Source organism: Triplophysa rosa, linkage group LG17 (genome assembly GCF_024868665.1).
Source record: "Triplophysa rosa linkage group LG17, Trosa_1v2, whole genome shotgun sequence".
NCBI lineage: Eukaryota > Metazoa > Chordata > Actinopteri > Cypriniformes > Nemacheilidae > Triplophysa > Triplophysa rosa.
The window spans coordinates 18,925,876-18,940,524 of NC_079906.1; the positions used below are offsets into that span (position 1 = coordinate 18,925,876).

The 14,649-nt window shown below is 39.1% G+C and overlaps 3 protein-coding genes across 6 annotated transcripts; 2 read left to right on the forward strand and 1 right to left on the reverse strand.

Annotated features, from left to right (window-relative positions):
* Window positions 1-781: 781 nt before the first annotated feature.
* On the forward strand, window positions 782-5,274 carry prrg1 (proline rich Gla (G-carboxyglutamic acid) 1). 2 transcript variants are annotated; one of them, XM_057356283.1, is made up of 4 exons: window positions 782-863; window positions 1,452-1,493; window positions 1,920-2,080; window positions 2,467-5,274. In XM_057356283.1, the coding sequence occupies exons 2-4, from the start codon at window positions 1,484-1,486 to the stop codon at window positions 2,938-2,940; spliced, it is 645 nt and encodes a 214-aa protein (XP_057212266.1). In that variant the 5' UTR covers window positions 782-863; window positions 1,452-1,483; the 3' UTR covers window positions 2,941-5,274. The 2 variants fall into 2 exon arrangements, with proteins under 2 accessions (XP_057212266.1, XP_057212265.1); XM_057356282.1 differs by having other exon boundaries at window positions 796-1,493.
* A 186-nt stretch (window positions 5,275-5,460) lies between these two features.
* Window positions 5,461-9,782, reverse strand: cpox (coproporphyrinogen oxidase). The gene is made up of 7 exons (XM_057356281.1): window positions 9,110-9,782; window positions 8,541-8,684; window positions 8,243-8,353; window positions 7,963-8,104; window positions 7,293-7,511; window positions 6,880-6,984; window positions 5,461-6,455 (listed from the first exon to the last, which is right to left on the reverse strand). The coding sequence occupies exons 1-7, from the start codon at window positions 9,639-9,641 to the stop codon at window positions 6,371-6,373; spliced, it is 1,338 nt and encodes a 445-aa protein (XP_057212264.1). The 5' UTR covers window positions 9,642-9,782; the 3' UTR covers window positions 5,461-6,370.
* Window positions 9,783-10,218: 436 nt separating this feature from the next.
* ccdc181 (coiled-coil domain containing 181) lies at window positions 10,219-14,544 on the forward strand. 3 transcript variants are annotated; one of them, XM_057357145.1, is made up of 6 exons: window positions 10,219-10,322; window positions 11,292-11,423; window positions 11,717-12,625; window positions 12,795-12,941; window positions 13,538-13,695; window positions 13,771-14,544. In XM_057357145.1, exons 2-6 carry the CDS (start codon window positions 11,322-11,324, stop codon window positions 13,940-13,942), a joined length of 1,488 nt encoding a protein of 495 aa, XP_057213128.1. In that variant the 5' UTR covers window positions 10,219-10,322; window positions 11,292-11,321; the 3' UTR covers window positions 13,943-14,544. The 3 variants fall into 3 exon arrangements, with proteins under 3 accessions (XP_057213128.1, XP_057213127.1, XP_057213126.1); XM_057357144.1 differs by having other exon boundaries at window positions 10,284-10,423; window positions 11,253-11,423; XM_057357143.1 differs by having other exon boundaries at window positions 10,284-10,423.
* The last annotated feature ends 105 nt before the right edge of the window (window positions 14,545-14,649 follow it).

Sequence of the window (14,649 nt, forward strand, 5' to 3'; positions counted from 1 at the left end):
TATGATAAATAGCTAAATGGAAAAAAGCATCTGTTAGTTAAATGATTAAATGGAAACGGAAAACGGATGCAAAGTTTTTTTTCCGAAGAAAAACGTGTACATTTTTTGTTGGATGTTACTGAAATGTTGTGCAAGAAGCCCAAATTTAATATAAAAAGTGTCTCGTGAAGCATTACATTTCCTCAACAGATATAGTCAAAAGAGAAGTGCTTAATTCATCCTGTGGAAAATAATGACTAAAATATTGTTTTATCCATTTATCAGTGAGTGGTTTATTTGCAGACAGCCTGAAAAATAAAAATTGTACATTATCATAATAGGAAAATCTGACAACAAAGACGTGCAATTCCGCCGGAAAAAAAACTTGACCTTGCAGGGTAATACCCTTAATATATTTTTTGTTCAGCTCACAGGACATACAAATGCAGGAAAACAAAGCATTCTTCTCATTTTTCAAGGGCTTGTTTTTGTGTGGGAATGTTTTTTCCTCTTTTCTCTTTTGAGTCAGATTAACAATTATGTCATAACAGGTAAAACATACATTTTTTGCAATAAAGATGTCAAATGCACCCAATTACTGATTGTATATGCAACAATTAAAATATGTCTTCATGTTCTGTGTGAAAAAGACCAAGTTTAATTCATTCATAGGCTAAATTAGTTTTAGTAATACTTAAACTACAAAGATTATTTTGCATTATATATGTTAACATAATATTGGTTGATCATCTCGAAATGTCACCCTCATCAGCAGCTTTCTGTATTCATCACTCTCCAGTTAATACTGGCTGCTGCTGACCGCGCATGCGCCAAAGCGGAACCTCGGGAATCTGGACGAACGCTGTACACATTGGGTGTAACGGGTAAACAATGTTTTGTCTTATTCGGTTAATCTAATCTAAAGTAGCTGTTCTTCTTTAGCATCATATACAAAAGCATAGATTCGGTTACGTTGACGGTTATATTAATTTGTGCCGTGTCACGGAGAAAACCGTGCCAACAGGCTTCAGTCACGGAGTCGATACGTTACTCATGACGAATAGGGACTGAATTAGTAGTAGTAGTAACACCATTATAAATAATACACTTCATTGTACACCTAATGTATTATCATTTTGACTAGTCGAATGGCCAGCTTTGTGTTTTATTAAAGAGAAAAATGGGTCGTTTGTCAAAAATCTAATCGGTTCTGTGTGTGTCCTGGCAACGGTTGTCCCATGCGTGCTAGGAAGCTAACAGTCCAACAGAATGATTTATGTTTCGTGACTATTGCTTGCTGTGATTTAACAAAATGAACGGTGTTTATTTCAGTTTATCCCAAACCTATTGCGAAATTTGGGGTGGAGAAACAGAAACTGAATGAGCTCACATAATGACACAACATTTAGGTGTACCTTTGGATGACTGGAGTAACTTACATATAGTTTGTTTCTTCTTCTGTCAATTCCAAGGTCGTTTCCCTCTTTGAAAAGCTGCAGGAATCATGGGAGCTGGTAAGTCCATTTATACTACATTATATTCAAGTTATTATATTCTCAAGTATGCTGTTTTGTTTCGTTGCCAAGATATTTATTGGGTGTGTTTTATGAACCTTAGTTACTTCTGAATCGAATGGATCTCGCATAAATATCACGCCAAACCTGTATTATATCTGTCTATAATTTCAAGCGATGTTAGTTTTGGATGGTCAACAAAGCGTCTCAGTCTACATATATAATCTGAAACTAATCAGACGTTCCTCCATCACAATACGCCATCTGTTTCAGTTCTCACTGTAAGTGCTGAGGAACAGTAGGCTAGTCTTTCATAAGCACCCTATGCCTGGAAAACAACCATTTCAAAGAAACCACTTCCCCTCACATCAGCCTCCCTCTTGTATTTTTCATTGTTTATTGTTTGTTTGTTTGTTTCTCTCGTAGTGTTCCTGCCAGCAGATGCCGCGCACTCGGTGCTGCGAAGGCTCCCAAGAGCAAACTTTTTCTTGGAGGAGATGAAACAAGGGAACATCCAGCGAGAGTGCAGGGAGGAAATTTGCAATTATGAAGAAGCCCGAGAGGCTTTTGAGAATGACGAGAAAACGGTGGGTTTGAGTTACATTCGTGTTTATGCGTTTTCCTATGTACGTGAACTTCCTCTTTCGCATTCAGGTCTGTGGAATGTACGCTATGCAGGAAGTCAGCTTTATTGACAGGAAAAGATCACTGGCTGAGAATCTGGGGAGAGTTAATTATGAATCATTTGTGCTAGGGATGTTGTGCTCACAGGAGTTTATATACACATTAACAGACCCATGTGATGACAACGGCATAATATATTGTGTGCTTGGGTATGTTTATGTAAATACAAAAATCCATGGCCTGTGTTGTTTGTCATGGCATTGGGCAGAGTGTGCTTTTTGTTTTGAATACAAGTCAATACAGTTATGCCTTTAGCTAATTGTGTTCTCCTGTTTCGTGACGGTCACAGAGGCGATTCTGGGAGGAGTACCAGCGTGAGAGCAGCCCCATGCCTGGAGGACTGGAATCCATTGCTGGCGGAGTTCATTCCCTGTACCTGATTTTACCCCTGCTGCTGGTTGTGCTGCTTATTGCTGCAGTTTCCATCACCGTTTGGAGATGTCACTCACGCAAAAGATCCCAGCAGAGCCCTGCCATTGGGCGTCCGCAAAGAGACACAACCCTATCTGTAGTGTCAATGGACCAGTGGGGACGGGACTTTCATCCTGACGTCAGTCCTCACTCAGAGATCAGCGCTCACAGTAGCCCTGCCTACCCCGGTGCTGACCTCACACCTGGGCGGGGCAGTTGTGGTGACCCGCCCCCCTCATACGAGGAAGCTGTGGGTCATACGGATGTACACATTGAAGCAGAGCCTCCTCCACAATATGAAGACATCATCAGCAACCATGGTGCTACAGTTATCATCGCCCAGGGAAAGTGACTGTCTTCCAAGGAAATTATCCAGCCATATGTGTAGATGAGTTTGTAAGGCCTCCGCCAATATTGCAAAGCCTGTTATTTTTTATTCACTGTATGTCGTCTTGTTTGCGGGATGGGGAAATGCTTTGGTCATTTATTTTTTTTACTATCAATATTTCTTTACAACTCCACTAACTCCGACAGCTTTGGTTCACAATTCCAGCACTAGAAAACCTGCTTATTTAATATAAAGGGAACCACAGCTAATGCAATATTTTTTCAGTACTTTTACATGTACGTTGTTAAACAATGAACAAGCCGGTCATTCGACTACGTGTAGTTAGTCTGGCCTCCGTCAGATCGTTTTCAGAAGTGATTGCAGAATTTATAATAGCTCCTCTAAAATTGTTGTCTTCCTAGTTACTAAGAGCTGTGGTTGTCGAAACATTTCAGGAACAAACTGAATTATTTTTCATTTGTGGCTGGCCTTTCATGGGACCAACCCACGATTCAAAGATTCAGTGAAATAAAACACATTTTCAGGAACAATTTAAGTTGTAAATTTTAATGTTACTGACATGATGTTGTCTGTTTTATCCTTTAAAGATAACCTTTATTACGTTTGTAATTGCATAGGTATCCACCGGGCTCACAACCTCAATGAAAAATTGGTGTTGGTTTGTTTTTTTTAGTTGAGGTTTTAAACACTGTGTGTTAGATTTTGTGACTTTGTTGAAAACACTTGAATGGTAAACTAGTTACTAGTTATGCTTGAGAGTTTTAAACAGTTATCAAATGCTGATAACCTATTGCAAAACGACCAAACAACCTCTGCCCTGATGTTCTGTAGCATTGTGGTTGTTAATACTGAATCAGCACAGGTCCAAGCTGTTTTTGTCTGGTGGGCATCAAGTCAACGTATGTGAGGTTTTGTTGACTTGCCTGCTGCGGCAAATACAAAACATTTGCACCCTCTCTGTAAAATCCAGACTAGTCTCAAAATCTAATTATGAGCATCAAAGCCATTTATTTCACTAGATGATTTCAATCTTTTGACTTAAATTAAAGATATCAAGGTTATATTTTCTTTGCATTGTGTAGAAAGAAGAAATCGAGTTTAGCTGGGTTTTCACAGGCAAGGGTCACATTTGCATTAAATCACGTTGAGTTAAATGTCAATACGTGGTAAATGGGCTGTGCACCAGAGCCTTTTTAGAAAATACTTACCATAGGAGCATTTTTCATGGTCACAGACTTGTGAAATTTATCTTTATTGTGGCCAAGGATTTAGCAGGGTTATTAAGCATCCCTAGCATTAAGGCAGGATACCTAGCATAAGCAAGATGAATTATTCACCAGCTCAGGAGGAAGCACGCTTTTTTAGATTTGTGTAGAGGGTTAATAATGTTTGTTCTGTTTCTCTAACAACCACAGAGAATGTTAAAAATCATAATTAGGACTACCTTGGCCATGCTGATTTGGTTCTCTGTACATTCTGGTATATCTTTATTGTGTTTAAGAAACATATATTCTTTCCCTTTATGATGTTGGGATAATATCCATATTTGAATATTTGGCAATCGCATTTTGGGTGGACTTGTGTATTTAAAGGGAAGCAGATACCATTTACCTCTTACCTTTTATTCTTGATTTATCATGCAGAATCTGATCAGAGTATTTTAAACACTACAATCAAGAGAATCTAAGATTAGGATCAAATTATGGGAACAAACCCTCCTACTCCCCCAGAATATAAAAGAGACAAAACCTCAATGAGGAAACACTCAGTATTAAATGTCAGGAAAGTGTGATTGCTTGTGTGCTTGTGTGTGTGAGAATTTCAATGGGAAAATTGTCAATGCGTTTGTACTTGTTCAGTAAATATGAGCGAATGCACTTTTTTGGGCACAAATTGCTCTTAATTGTAAAGGAATATTAATTTATGTATATGATGTGATGAATTACGAATGCTGTTTGGTTTAACTTCTCTGCTTTCTACAGTTTATATTCGGTATGACGTCATGCTCAGCCAACATAAATATGCAATAAAATCCATCACCAGCACTAACTCGGACAAGCTTCGTGAAAATCAAAACAGCCTCACTTTGTATAATTTTGTTTGTGTTTATAAAGGTTATGTGAAATAAGACCACCATCATTTGAAATGCAGTTTGATGATGTCTGGCTGGGTTTGATGGATGGCATTTGTTGCTGTATAGTTGCAGGCTGATACTTTGGTTGTTAAAGAGTGTGGTGGTGTTTATTGCTTATGCCTTACTCAGCGATAGATAAAGAAATTGTATATATGTGTATTAACAAATTAATGTTTTGTAATGATCAAGCCTGACTTTTATTTGTAATAAAAGTTGTTTGGCTCTTACTCTTCTGATTTTCTTCTCTGGGTTTGTTTTCATTCCAACCATAATCCATTACTGATATATTTTTATAGCTATAGTTGTTTCAGGTTTGCAGATCCAAATGGGTGAAGTTAAAATGTGTTTTTCCACCACATTTACAACCTGAATGGCGCTGCCTCTATTTAAACAAGCTCACAGATACAGTCATTTGCAGTAACACATTAACTTCATGAGGATTTCTGCTTGGCTTGGCTCAAGTAATGTGCATTGTGACACCAAACCTTGAGACCGTTACCTTGGAGACATTTGATTTACGTGAACTTGAACATGTTGCAGACAGTTTTCTCATCAGCGCTGATACAGATGAATTGTAGATGAAACTGAATGGCTTTTTGCTGTTTACCAGACTGCTTAGTTTACCATGTATAAAACTTGCTTTATTGCTTGTATAATAAACAAAATTACATCGTCCTGAGAATACACCTTGTCTGCATAAAATATCTGTATCTTAAAAGAACCAGAACAGAGACAGAATAGAGATTTGTTACCTCATGACGGGGTCGAATCTCTTCAAAGTGAGACACATAAAACAGGTCAACAGCTAAATAACCAGTGTTAGCAAAGCAATAACGGTTTGGCGCTAGCATCAGCACACATTAAACACGACTGTTTAGACATGCGTGATTGGCAAAAACAGCCGACAAAGGCCACTGCAGGTTCTGAATACACATACAGTCATGTTTAAAGCAGTGCAAGCATAAACAAAGCTGTAACTAAGTAACGCTACCTCAAGAGCAAACGCTGCCTCTCCGGTGAATCCATACAGCCAATGGCAGTGTAAGAGAGTTCATTACAGCCAAGCCAATAATTGAGCAGCGTTGCACTCAGTCAGCAAACAGAATCAATTTGTCAAAAGCGGTGACATATGTCCTGTCAGAAGAGGTAATTAGTCATTTTCTATTTTAATCAATACTGTTCTTCGTTTTCAATATCGTAAGAGTTGCCGATGTATTTGATTTCACAAGACTTTTCCAGAAACCTCCTCCCCGTTCCACATTTCCCACCCAATGAAGGAATTATTGATGACTGGGTGACTCAGATCCATTCTATAGGGTTCCGTAAAACCTCCAGCATTTTTGCTTCCTTAGTGCCTTTGTCGGGTTCATGCATGTACTCCCACCTGAAATAAAACATATTCAATTCAAAATGATTTCTATAGCGCTTTTCACAGTTTTGCAGCCTTACAGTAAACATTAATACAGATAGTAGTGACAGAAGTAGAAAAAACAGGAAGTTATAGGAATATAATATGTAATATTATTGCAATGTTTTCAATAAGATGTACATTGAGACTATACATAACCACTGCAAAGCCAAATATCAGTTTGGGTTTTTAAATCAGGTCATATCATATTATACAACCATGAAAATGTACAAATTCAAAATTGACCTCAGGATGAAAGGCTATATGATGTAACCCTTTTAAACTAGTGAATAAACAACTGACCATTTGAACAATTAGAGTCCCAAAGGTTCACAAGGGGGTCACGCACAAAAAGGGGAAGTTGCTGATATGCAAGACATCAGTCCACACAATCTCTTACCTTGCAGTAAGTGGTAGAGACATCAGAATACTCTCGATACGAGACCCAGGTGTGGCTAAGCCGAATTTCACCCCTCTGTCATACACTAAATTAAATTCAACATATCTAAGAGACACAGAGAGTTTGGTTAGCAGCTGTGTACTTGTGTCTATATTGCAAATAACATCAGATTCAATTCAAAAGACAACCACAAGGTGATTACTGGCTCATAATATATGAGTTTTACACAGTTATAGATTTATTACTATATTTTCACACGCCTAATAATAACTAAAACATTGACTACATCCTAGTGATTATCAATAAAATGATTCATTTTATAAAGTAAAAAATATAAAAAATGTCAAACTTCATAAAACATTTACATGCCTGAACTCAATCTGCATAAAATATGAAATTCTTCTTGAACTAACCTGCCTCGTCTGACCTGCTGCCAGTCCTTCTCCTCAGGGGTAAAGGAGTCATTCAGGTGTTTGTACACAATGGGCAGGTAACAGGGCACTACAGTTTCAGCACAGCTCTTCACAAAGTTGAAGACCTCCTCCTGATTGGGGGAATCCAAATCATCAAAAAAGATCCCACCGATGCCTCTTGTCTCCCCTCGGTGACGGATGTAGAAGTAGTTGTCACACCTTGAGGAAAGAAGTCAATGCAAGTCAACATGATGTGAGGTTAGACATTTGGCCTGAGTTTGACATTAGCATCAGCTGACTGACCTAATCATTTACTTTTTTGTTGCAAAATAAAATCAATATACTGCAAAGAAAACTTTAAAATAGTGTGTCTCAACTAACTCCTAATTAATTTCAAATTGGATTAATTTATATGAGCATCTATTTTAAATATAAGATGGTGGATGAGGGATAGATTCTTCTATTCTTTAGCATTGGGATTGGTCAGATTAAATGAACATGCTCCTCCCAAGATTTTGTTTACAACTCTATTTAAATGCCTTATCACCTCTAAACAGTAAAAAAAACACCCAGAAGACACCACACACATAGCACGTATCCCCCGTCACACCCGTACGAGTTGCTACACACCCAAATCAAACTATCTTTGCAGCGGTAATGACACTCTTACCACTTTTTGAAGTCTGGGTAATAATTAGGATTGTGCTTGTCACATGCTGACTTCAACGTATTGTGGAAATGTGCAGCATCTTCCAAATCAATGTAAACAGGAGTGAGATCTGTTCCTCCACCAAACCACCACTGCTTTGAGCCTATGGAGCAAAAGTAAAAATAAGGACTACGGAGAGAATGAGAAAGAGAAGAAATGGGTGCAAGGGAAGATAACAACATCTCCCTCACACAGCTTTGACAGAGCTCAAGATCTTCAATGACCAGGGAAAAACACCCACCATCTGCTTCCTCGATCTCAAAGTATCTATAGTTGAAGTGCACTGTGGGAATGTGAGGGTTTTTTGGGTGTATGACGGAACTCACGCCCATGGCACAGAACGGCAACTTCCCTGGAACACATTGATAATGCAAGACGGTTAGATATCACAGTCCCCCACAGAACACAACTTTAAAATCAGTCATTAATCATCACATTAAATGTCGAAAGACCGCTGACAGTTCAAAACTAAAACCTAGAAGTAAAGTGAATGGTTAAAGGAACTGGATTCGTATTAAAATGGGAATTAAGCGTCTTACCATCTTTTCCTTTCAGAACTTTTCCACGGCTGCGCATTTGCTTGGCGGCCTCTTCGGTAAGATACCCAGACACCACAGACACATTTACACCCGCTTTCTCAAAAATGTTTCCATCCTGCATCACACAACTGATGCCTCCACCGCCTATTAAATATAAACATGTTATCAGTTTGGTTAAAGCTGGCACACTATGAAAGGCATATTGTGATTTTACGTGAACATTATTTGGCCAAACTTATAGGACCTATTTGCACTTGTTGAACATTTCAAATCCAATGGCACGCGAGTTAGTCTATTTTTGGGAATGTAATGTTTGTCCCAACTGGGGGTCTCAAAATTATTTTCTTGTTATAAATAAGACAAAACTAAAACTGTAAAAGGTCATTAACGTTTTCATAACAAATATATAGGCCTTATATGCTTCTAGTTACTCTCCCGTTGAGATCAGATGATCTAGATTATCTACCCTTGTGTGCCACTGATTTTGGCATGTCACCTAAATATGTTATAGCCTATAGGTAATATAACTCAAAAAAGTCACAGTGTTGTATTGGGAAATATGTTCTAACCTTCCTTTCGACTCCATCTGTGCACTTTAAACGTGCCCCCATCCACTTCTTCAAGGGCTTTACAGAAGGACGCCTGCGTTTCCATGATCGCCATCTCCATTCTCGTGGACATCGCATCTTTCGTCTCTTCTAGGACCTTGATGTCAGTGACTGGTGGGGACATGAACGTCTTGCATCTCTCCCGTGTGTCCCCTTCGCCTTCTTCAACTTTGGATATCTTACTTGCCATCTCTGCCCGCGGAAAGTAAATCGCACCACCTCGCGCCAATTCACCGATGACCGCTACCGCTCCAGCTGCTAGGAATGCTTTAAAGTAACCTTTGAATGAGATCCAGCCTTGCGATGTATGCGACATTGGTCTCGTTCCTGTTCTTATAAATGACCATTTTCCTCCCGGAAGAAAGGCACGTTTAGAGTTAGAGCATAAAAAAGAGTGAAAACCAGCGGTACCATGCGCAGAGCGGTACACTTTGCACAGCGTTGCCACTGATCTTACGGTGTTGTTTACTGTGTATAAAGCTACAGAAGTCATTTTGTCTACTAAACGCAAACAACTGTATCCATAGACGACCTGTCAATGGCAAACAGGGTCATAAATGAGAGTATTGTAAATATATGCTCTTCTGCACGTAGCTTCTGTCACAGTTGTGAGCGAGGAGGTGTGTCCTGGTGCTTGAAAGGCGAACTGAAGTGCATTATGGGTAATTGAGTTTTTGTTTCGTCAGCGAACTGATTTGTATCTCCCATATTGACTACATGTCCCACAAACGTGAAAAGGAACAAGATAAAGCGTGCATTGTACAAGCAAAATTGTGGGCTTTGTGTATAACCAAATGAATTTCTATAATATCATATATTTTATGAAAATTGTTATTGTGAAATGTAAAATTGGGAATTTCTGCATTACTGAAAATTAGCGTTAATGACAACAATAACGTAATGTGTGAATTATCTAGGCCAATCTTTTTTTATTAAAACTTAATTCTAGTCAAACAAACCAGCCTATCCTTTGCTGTACCTTATTTGTTTTTCCACTAACTGTATCATAGATTAAATCTGCCTGGGTCTCCTACGTCTAAGTTTACCGAAAGATTGCGCATGCGCGCGCACCCACGACAGGCAGTGTTGTGCGTTTCTAGGACAACACTTGTTACAAGCCACTTTGAAACCGAGGCCAGCAGAGGATTAGAGCGACCTGCTCTCCAATGTACAGGTGCGCAGAGACCGACTCCCTGGAATATATAGGCCGACCAATGAGTTGTTGATAATTGTTTTGAGGATAACACAAGACAGCAACAGACATCAGTTGTGGTGGTAAGCTATTTGATTATTTTTAGGCGTGGGTAAATGATAAAGCTGTAAAGAAGTGGATTCTAAAATCTGCTGACAATCAAATCTATCAAAAACAAAGACCACACAACTAAGGCAATGTAGTAAGTCTGTGTTCTAATTAGGCCAAGTGCATGTTTATCTGATTTTATTAAGCAATTGTTGTATAACAATACAGTAATTCTGAAATAAAGCCACGCAATTCATATGTAGTGCATTTAATGGGACTGACATATTTGGATAGAGTTTATAACAAACAAACAAATAAATAGTAATTGAATAGAATTTTAAAAAATTAAGTTTATAGCCTAAATTGTGCATGAAGTATCTGAATAAAAAAGGAGCTGAATGCTTTTGAAGAAAAATATTAGCCAGAAAACATACAGTGACAACAATTTAAAATGTAGGCTAAAATAAGATATTGTCATTTGATGTTTTAATTTATAACACTGCACACATCTACATTATACATTTATGTTGCAGCTTACATATTTAGCTACATCAGTTGTGTTTATGTTTCTGAAACTCTACTAACATATTCATAAGTCTCCAAGCTGTTTAAATCTGCCCGAATGCATTTGTAATGTACATCCATGAACTTACATTATTTCTTCATGTCATCATAGTAATTTTATGCTAACACATTAAGCTATATGCTAGGGTTTACCAAAATGTAATTTTACCAGTATTGAGACTCAATAACAGTCCATAAAGTGTAATGTTCTAACCAAATCTTTGCACTTAAAATCATCTCAAAGCACTCAAAATAATCTTCACTTTGTTTGGTTGGTTGGTTGGTTTGGATGGGACACAGGTTTCTTTTCTGCTCCATTTGTAATTTGCTTTGCTTTAGTGGGGATCTTTTTATGGTGAGGAACACAGAATGAGTGTTTCTGCAGTGAAAAACGGACACGATGAGTACGAGGATGATTTTGAGAAAGACCTGGACTGGCTTATCAGTGAGGAGAGCAAGAGAGAGGAACAGGTGAGTGGTGTGTATGTGCATACATAATGATAAACAGTGAGTGAGAGACAGACAGGTCCATATCTCTGAGACCGTCTTCTGGAATAATGTTTTAGTGTGTGTGGCGTTCTGTTACACAGACGCAGTAGCTGTGTTTGAAATCCATCCCACTGACACCCATACACTTTCACTTAGCCAGAGAACTATGTCTGATGGCAATGCATTATTCAACACATACGCTCTATGTATCTGATTCGCCCTTCTGAGCAAACGGTGCTAGTTATTCCAGCTCTTAATCTGTATTTCTATATCAGGATCCTGATGATTATGATATCGAAGCTCAGATTGACAAAGAACTTGAAGAAGAAGAGTTTAAAGGAGACCTACAGAAGGAAGTGCACAAAAATGGAGATTTGGAAGAAGATGGAGAGGAAAGATGGCCAACGCCCATGGAGCCAATAGAGGGTGTGTTAGATCCTGTCAGGGACAACCTTGTAACCTCACCGTTGAAGAATGATGAAGAGCTTGATGAAGAGAAGAAATACATTTTAGATAAGATCCAAGAGGCTAACAAGCAACTGAAAGACCAAGAAGCTCCAGACCAGAGCCGCCACAGACGTCTGCAGTTTAAAGACACTTTGGTGGACTTAGTGGTGCCTGCTCATGAGTTTGACACTCAGGAGAGCGACAGCGCCCTCTGTAGGGACTTAGAGGAAGAAGGGGATGTATCAGAACAAATGCAAAAACTAAATATCTCTCACATAGAGGTGACTGAGTCTGGAGATTCTAAGGTTGAACACAATGGGGGTACAAAGGAAGGACGGGTTTTGGTGGAAAAAGATGGAAAGTTTGACCTGGTAAGTCTAAAGGAGGTGGAAAGTCAAGGACTGCTTCCTCCTTTAGCAACGTTTCAGGTTGAAAATCAGCAAGCATCCACATGGCAGAGTGAACTTAGTAGGAGTCCTGTATCTTCGCCGAGACAAAAATCTACCTCGCCTTTTCCGCCCGGCATTGAGTCCTTGTACGTCCCCAAACCTCCAACCAAGCGCAAGAACAGGCCTAGCTCTGCCAGACCGTCCCAAAGGGGAACATGGGTCCCGGGCACCAAGCGTAGGGTTCAGTCGGCAAATGGAGCATCCTCTTATTCTACTTTTACTCTCTCACCACAGCAGAAGGAATTACTGGCCAAAATTCAGGAGCAGAGAGAGAGGCAAGCAAAAGAGGTGGGTCCTGGTTATACAACCAGAGCAGTTGATCTGTTCATTAATCTGTCATTGTAATGCTTTACAACGCTGTGATAAGGGTTGTGTGTGATAAATAATGATTCGAGGTCACTAGGCACACCTTTTTTAACTGATGTGTTTTCTTCTCTGTGGTCACCCTGCATGTCAGGAAGAGCAGAAGAGAAAAGAGGAAGAAGAGCAGAGGCGTCAGGAGAACGAGGTGGCCTTCCAGTCCTGGCTTATGAGGAAGAGAGAGCAAGTACATGAAGAGAGGAGGGTCCAGAAAGCGCAAGAAATGGAGATGATGAGCTGCAAGGTGTGTCCACTAGATGGAACCGTTTAACAACTGTACTTGCATGCCTTTTGCCATCAAGAACCATTCTAAACAAATGGTTCCATACAAAACCTTTAACGTGAAGAACTATTCATTGCTGTATTTATTAATTGCTTTAATATTGTCAGAACAATTCCGTTTTACAAATGGTTCTTTGAAGTGGAGAAAGGTTCTTTAGATTATAAAAAGGTTAGAAAGAAATAGTTCTTTTAAGATCCTTTGACGGGATGGTTCTTTTGGGAACCAGAAATGATTCTTCTAGCATCGCTGTGAGAAACCTTTGGTAGCACCTTTCTTTTTAAGAGTGTAGGTTTTATCAAATGGCATTAAGCTGACTAGTTTGTAGATATGGTGTCTTTGGATAAGATTAAGCCGGCTGTGGCTTTAAAGTCAGCATGAAATGGAAGTTGCAATGGTGGTTTCTTCCCCATTGTGATGTATATGTGACCATTGGACAGTCAATGTAGTTCCAACCTTAAGGATGCAATGGGAGATAATATTATTTATAATAAACAATGGAATATTTCATTTAAAAAATAATTGTCCATTTTGATTTCATGGTGTTGTTGGTATGACAGAGAGACTGTGGTGACCCAGAGGAGGCCTTTAAAATCTGGCTTCAGAAAAAACAGGAACAGCAGCTAAAAGAGAAACAGCTGGAAGATATGAAGAGACTGGAAAAGGAGAGTGGCTTTTGCCTGCAGAGCCGAGAGGAGAGCGAGAAGGCCTTCAGACGGTGAGTTCAGATTGCTGAACGTAGACAGGTGGGAAAACCAATGCAAGTCTCTCTCATTCTTGCTTTCTTCTTTAGCTGGTTGAGACGAAAGCGTGCAGAGAAACGGGCAGAGCAGCAGGTGGCTCGAGAACGTTCCCGCAGGCTGGTGTTGGAAGAACGGAGAGCCAGACGCATGCATGACCTCCTCTGCACTGTCAATGAGACCAAACTTTTCCGATTCAGTGATCCCTATGGATATCGCTACTGAGCACACCCTACTATAAACTTCAAACCATCATTGTGGTTTCTGCTGAATGAGTCCAGCATTCATCAGAATCTTTGTTTTCTGTTTTAACATCTCCCTGATACAGAGGATGAAAGAGCATGCAGCTCCGAACACAAACAAGACACCAAAAGACCTCTAATCTTCTATTCATCCTTTTTTAAACATATACAGAGATCAAACAGGTGCTTTAGTGGATGTTCCGGTTCTTAAGAGGTATAGCACTTGAAATAATTGCTAAACCCTGATGATTTAATGAAGTTATACATGCTAAATCATTAGATGTTCTCATATTTTCATTTACCCTGTAGATTGACATTGGTCTACTGGAGACATATGAACAATAGAAATGCAGCAGTTCAGACCCAAGGCCACAAAGTTAAAGTAATTCAATCATCTCCATCCCCTGGGTTTCAGTCAAGTGGTCCGTATGTGCCACAGGCATTTTTGATGGTTGTTCCTGGTCTGATATGCAGACACACTGTGCGTGCAGAGGCTTTTTTATTCTGAAATTGTACTTATAAATATGTTATTTGTTAAACATATTTACATAATACTCAACCTATGTAACTACAATTAAATTAATTTTGCACGTATTATGATTTCACCACAAATTGATCAACATTATATATATATATAATATAAGATCACACATGGTTAAATAATGGTTAATAAGCATTTATATGCTAATT

Excerpts from the sequence above, each read along its gene's own strand:
- prrg1 (XM_057356283.1), top strand. Across the intron at positions 2,081-2,466 it reads TTGAGAATGACGAGAAAACG|AGGCGATTCTGGGAGGAGTA; the intron begins GTGGGTTTGAGT and ends TGACGGTCACAG.
- cpox (XM_057356281.1), bottom strand. The coding sequence starts at position 9,641 with ATGACTTCTGTAGCTTTATACACAGTAAACAACACCGTAAGATCAGTG. Across the intron at positions 8,354-8,540 it reads AGTTCTGAAAGGAAAAGATG|GGAAGTTGCCGTTCTGTGCC; the intron begins GTAAGACGCTTA and ends AATGTGTTCCAG. Across the intron at positions 6,456-6,879 it reads TCTCTACCACTTACTGCAAG|GTGGGAGTACATGCATGAAC; the intron begins GTAAGAGATTGT and ends GTTTTATTTCAG.
- ccdc181 (XM_057357145.1), top strand. The coding sequence starts at position 11,322 with ATGAGTGTTTCTGCAGTGAAAAACGGACACGATGAGTACGAGGATGAT. Across the intron at positions 11,424-11,716 it reads AGAGCAAGAGAGAGGAACAG|GATCCTGATGATTATGATAT; the intron begins GTGAGTGGTGTG and ends TTTCTATATCAG. Across the intron at positions 13,696-13,770 it reads AGCGAGAAGGCCTTCAGACG|CTGGTTGAGACGAAAGCGTG; the intron begins GTGAGTTCAGAT and ends TTTCTTCTTTAG.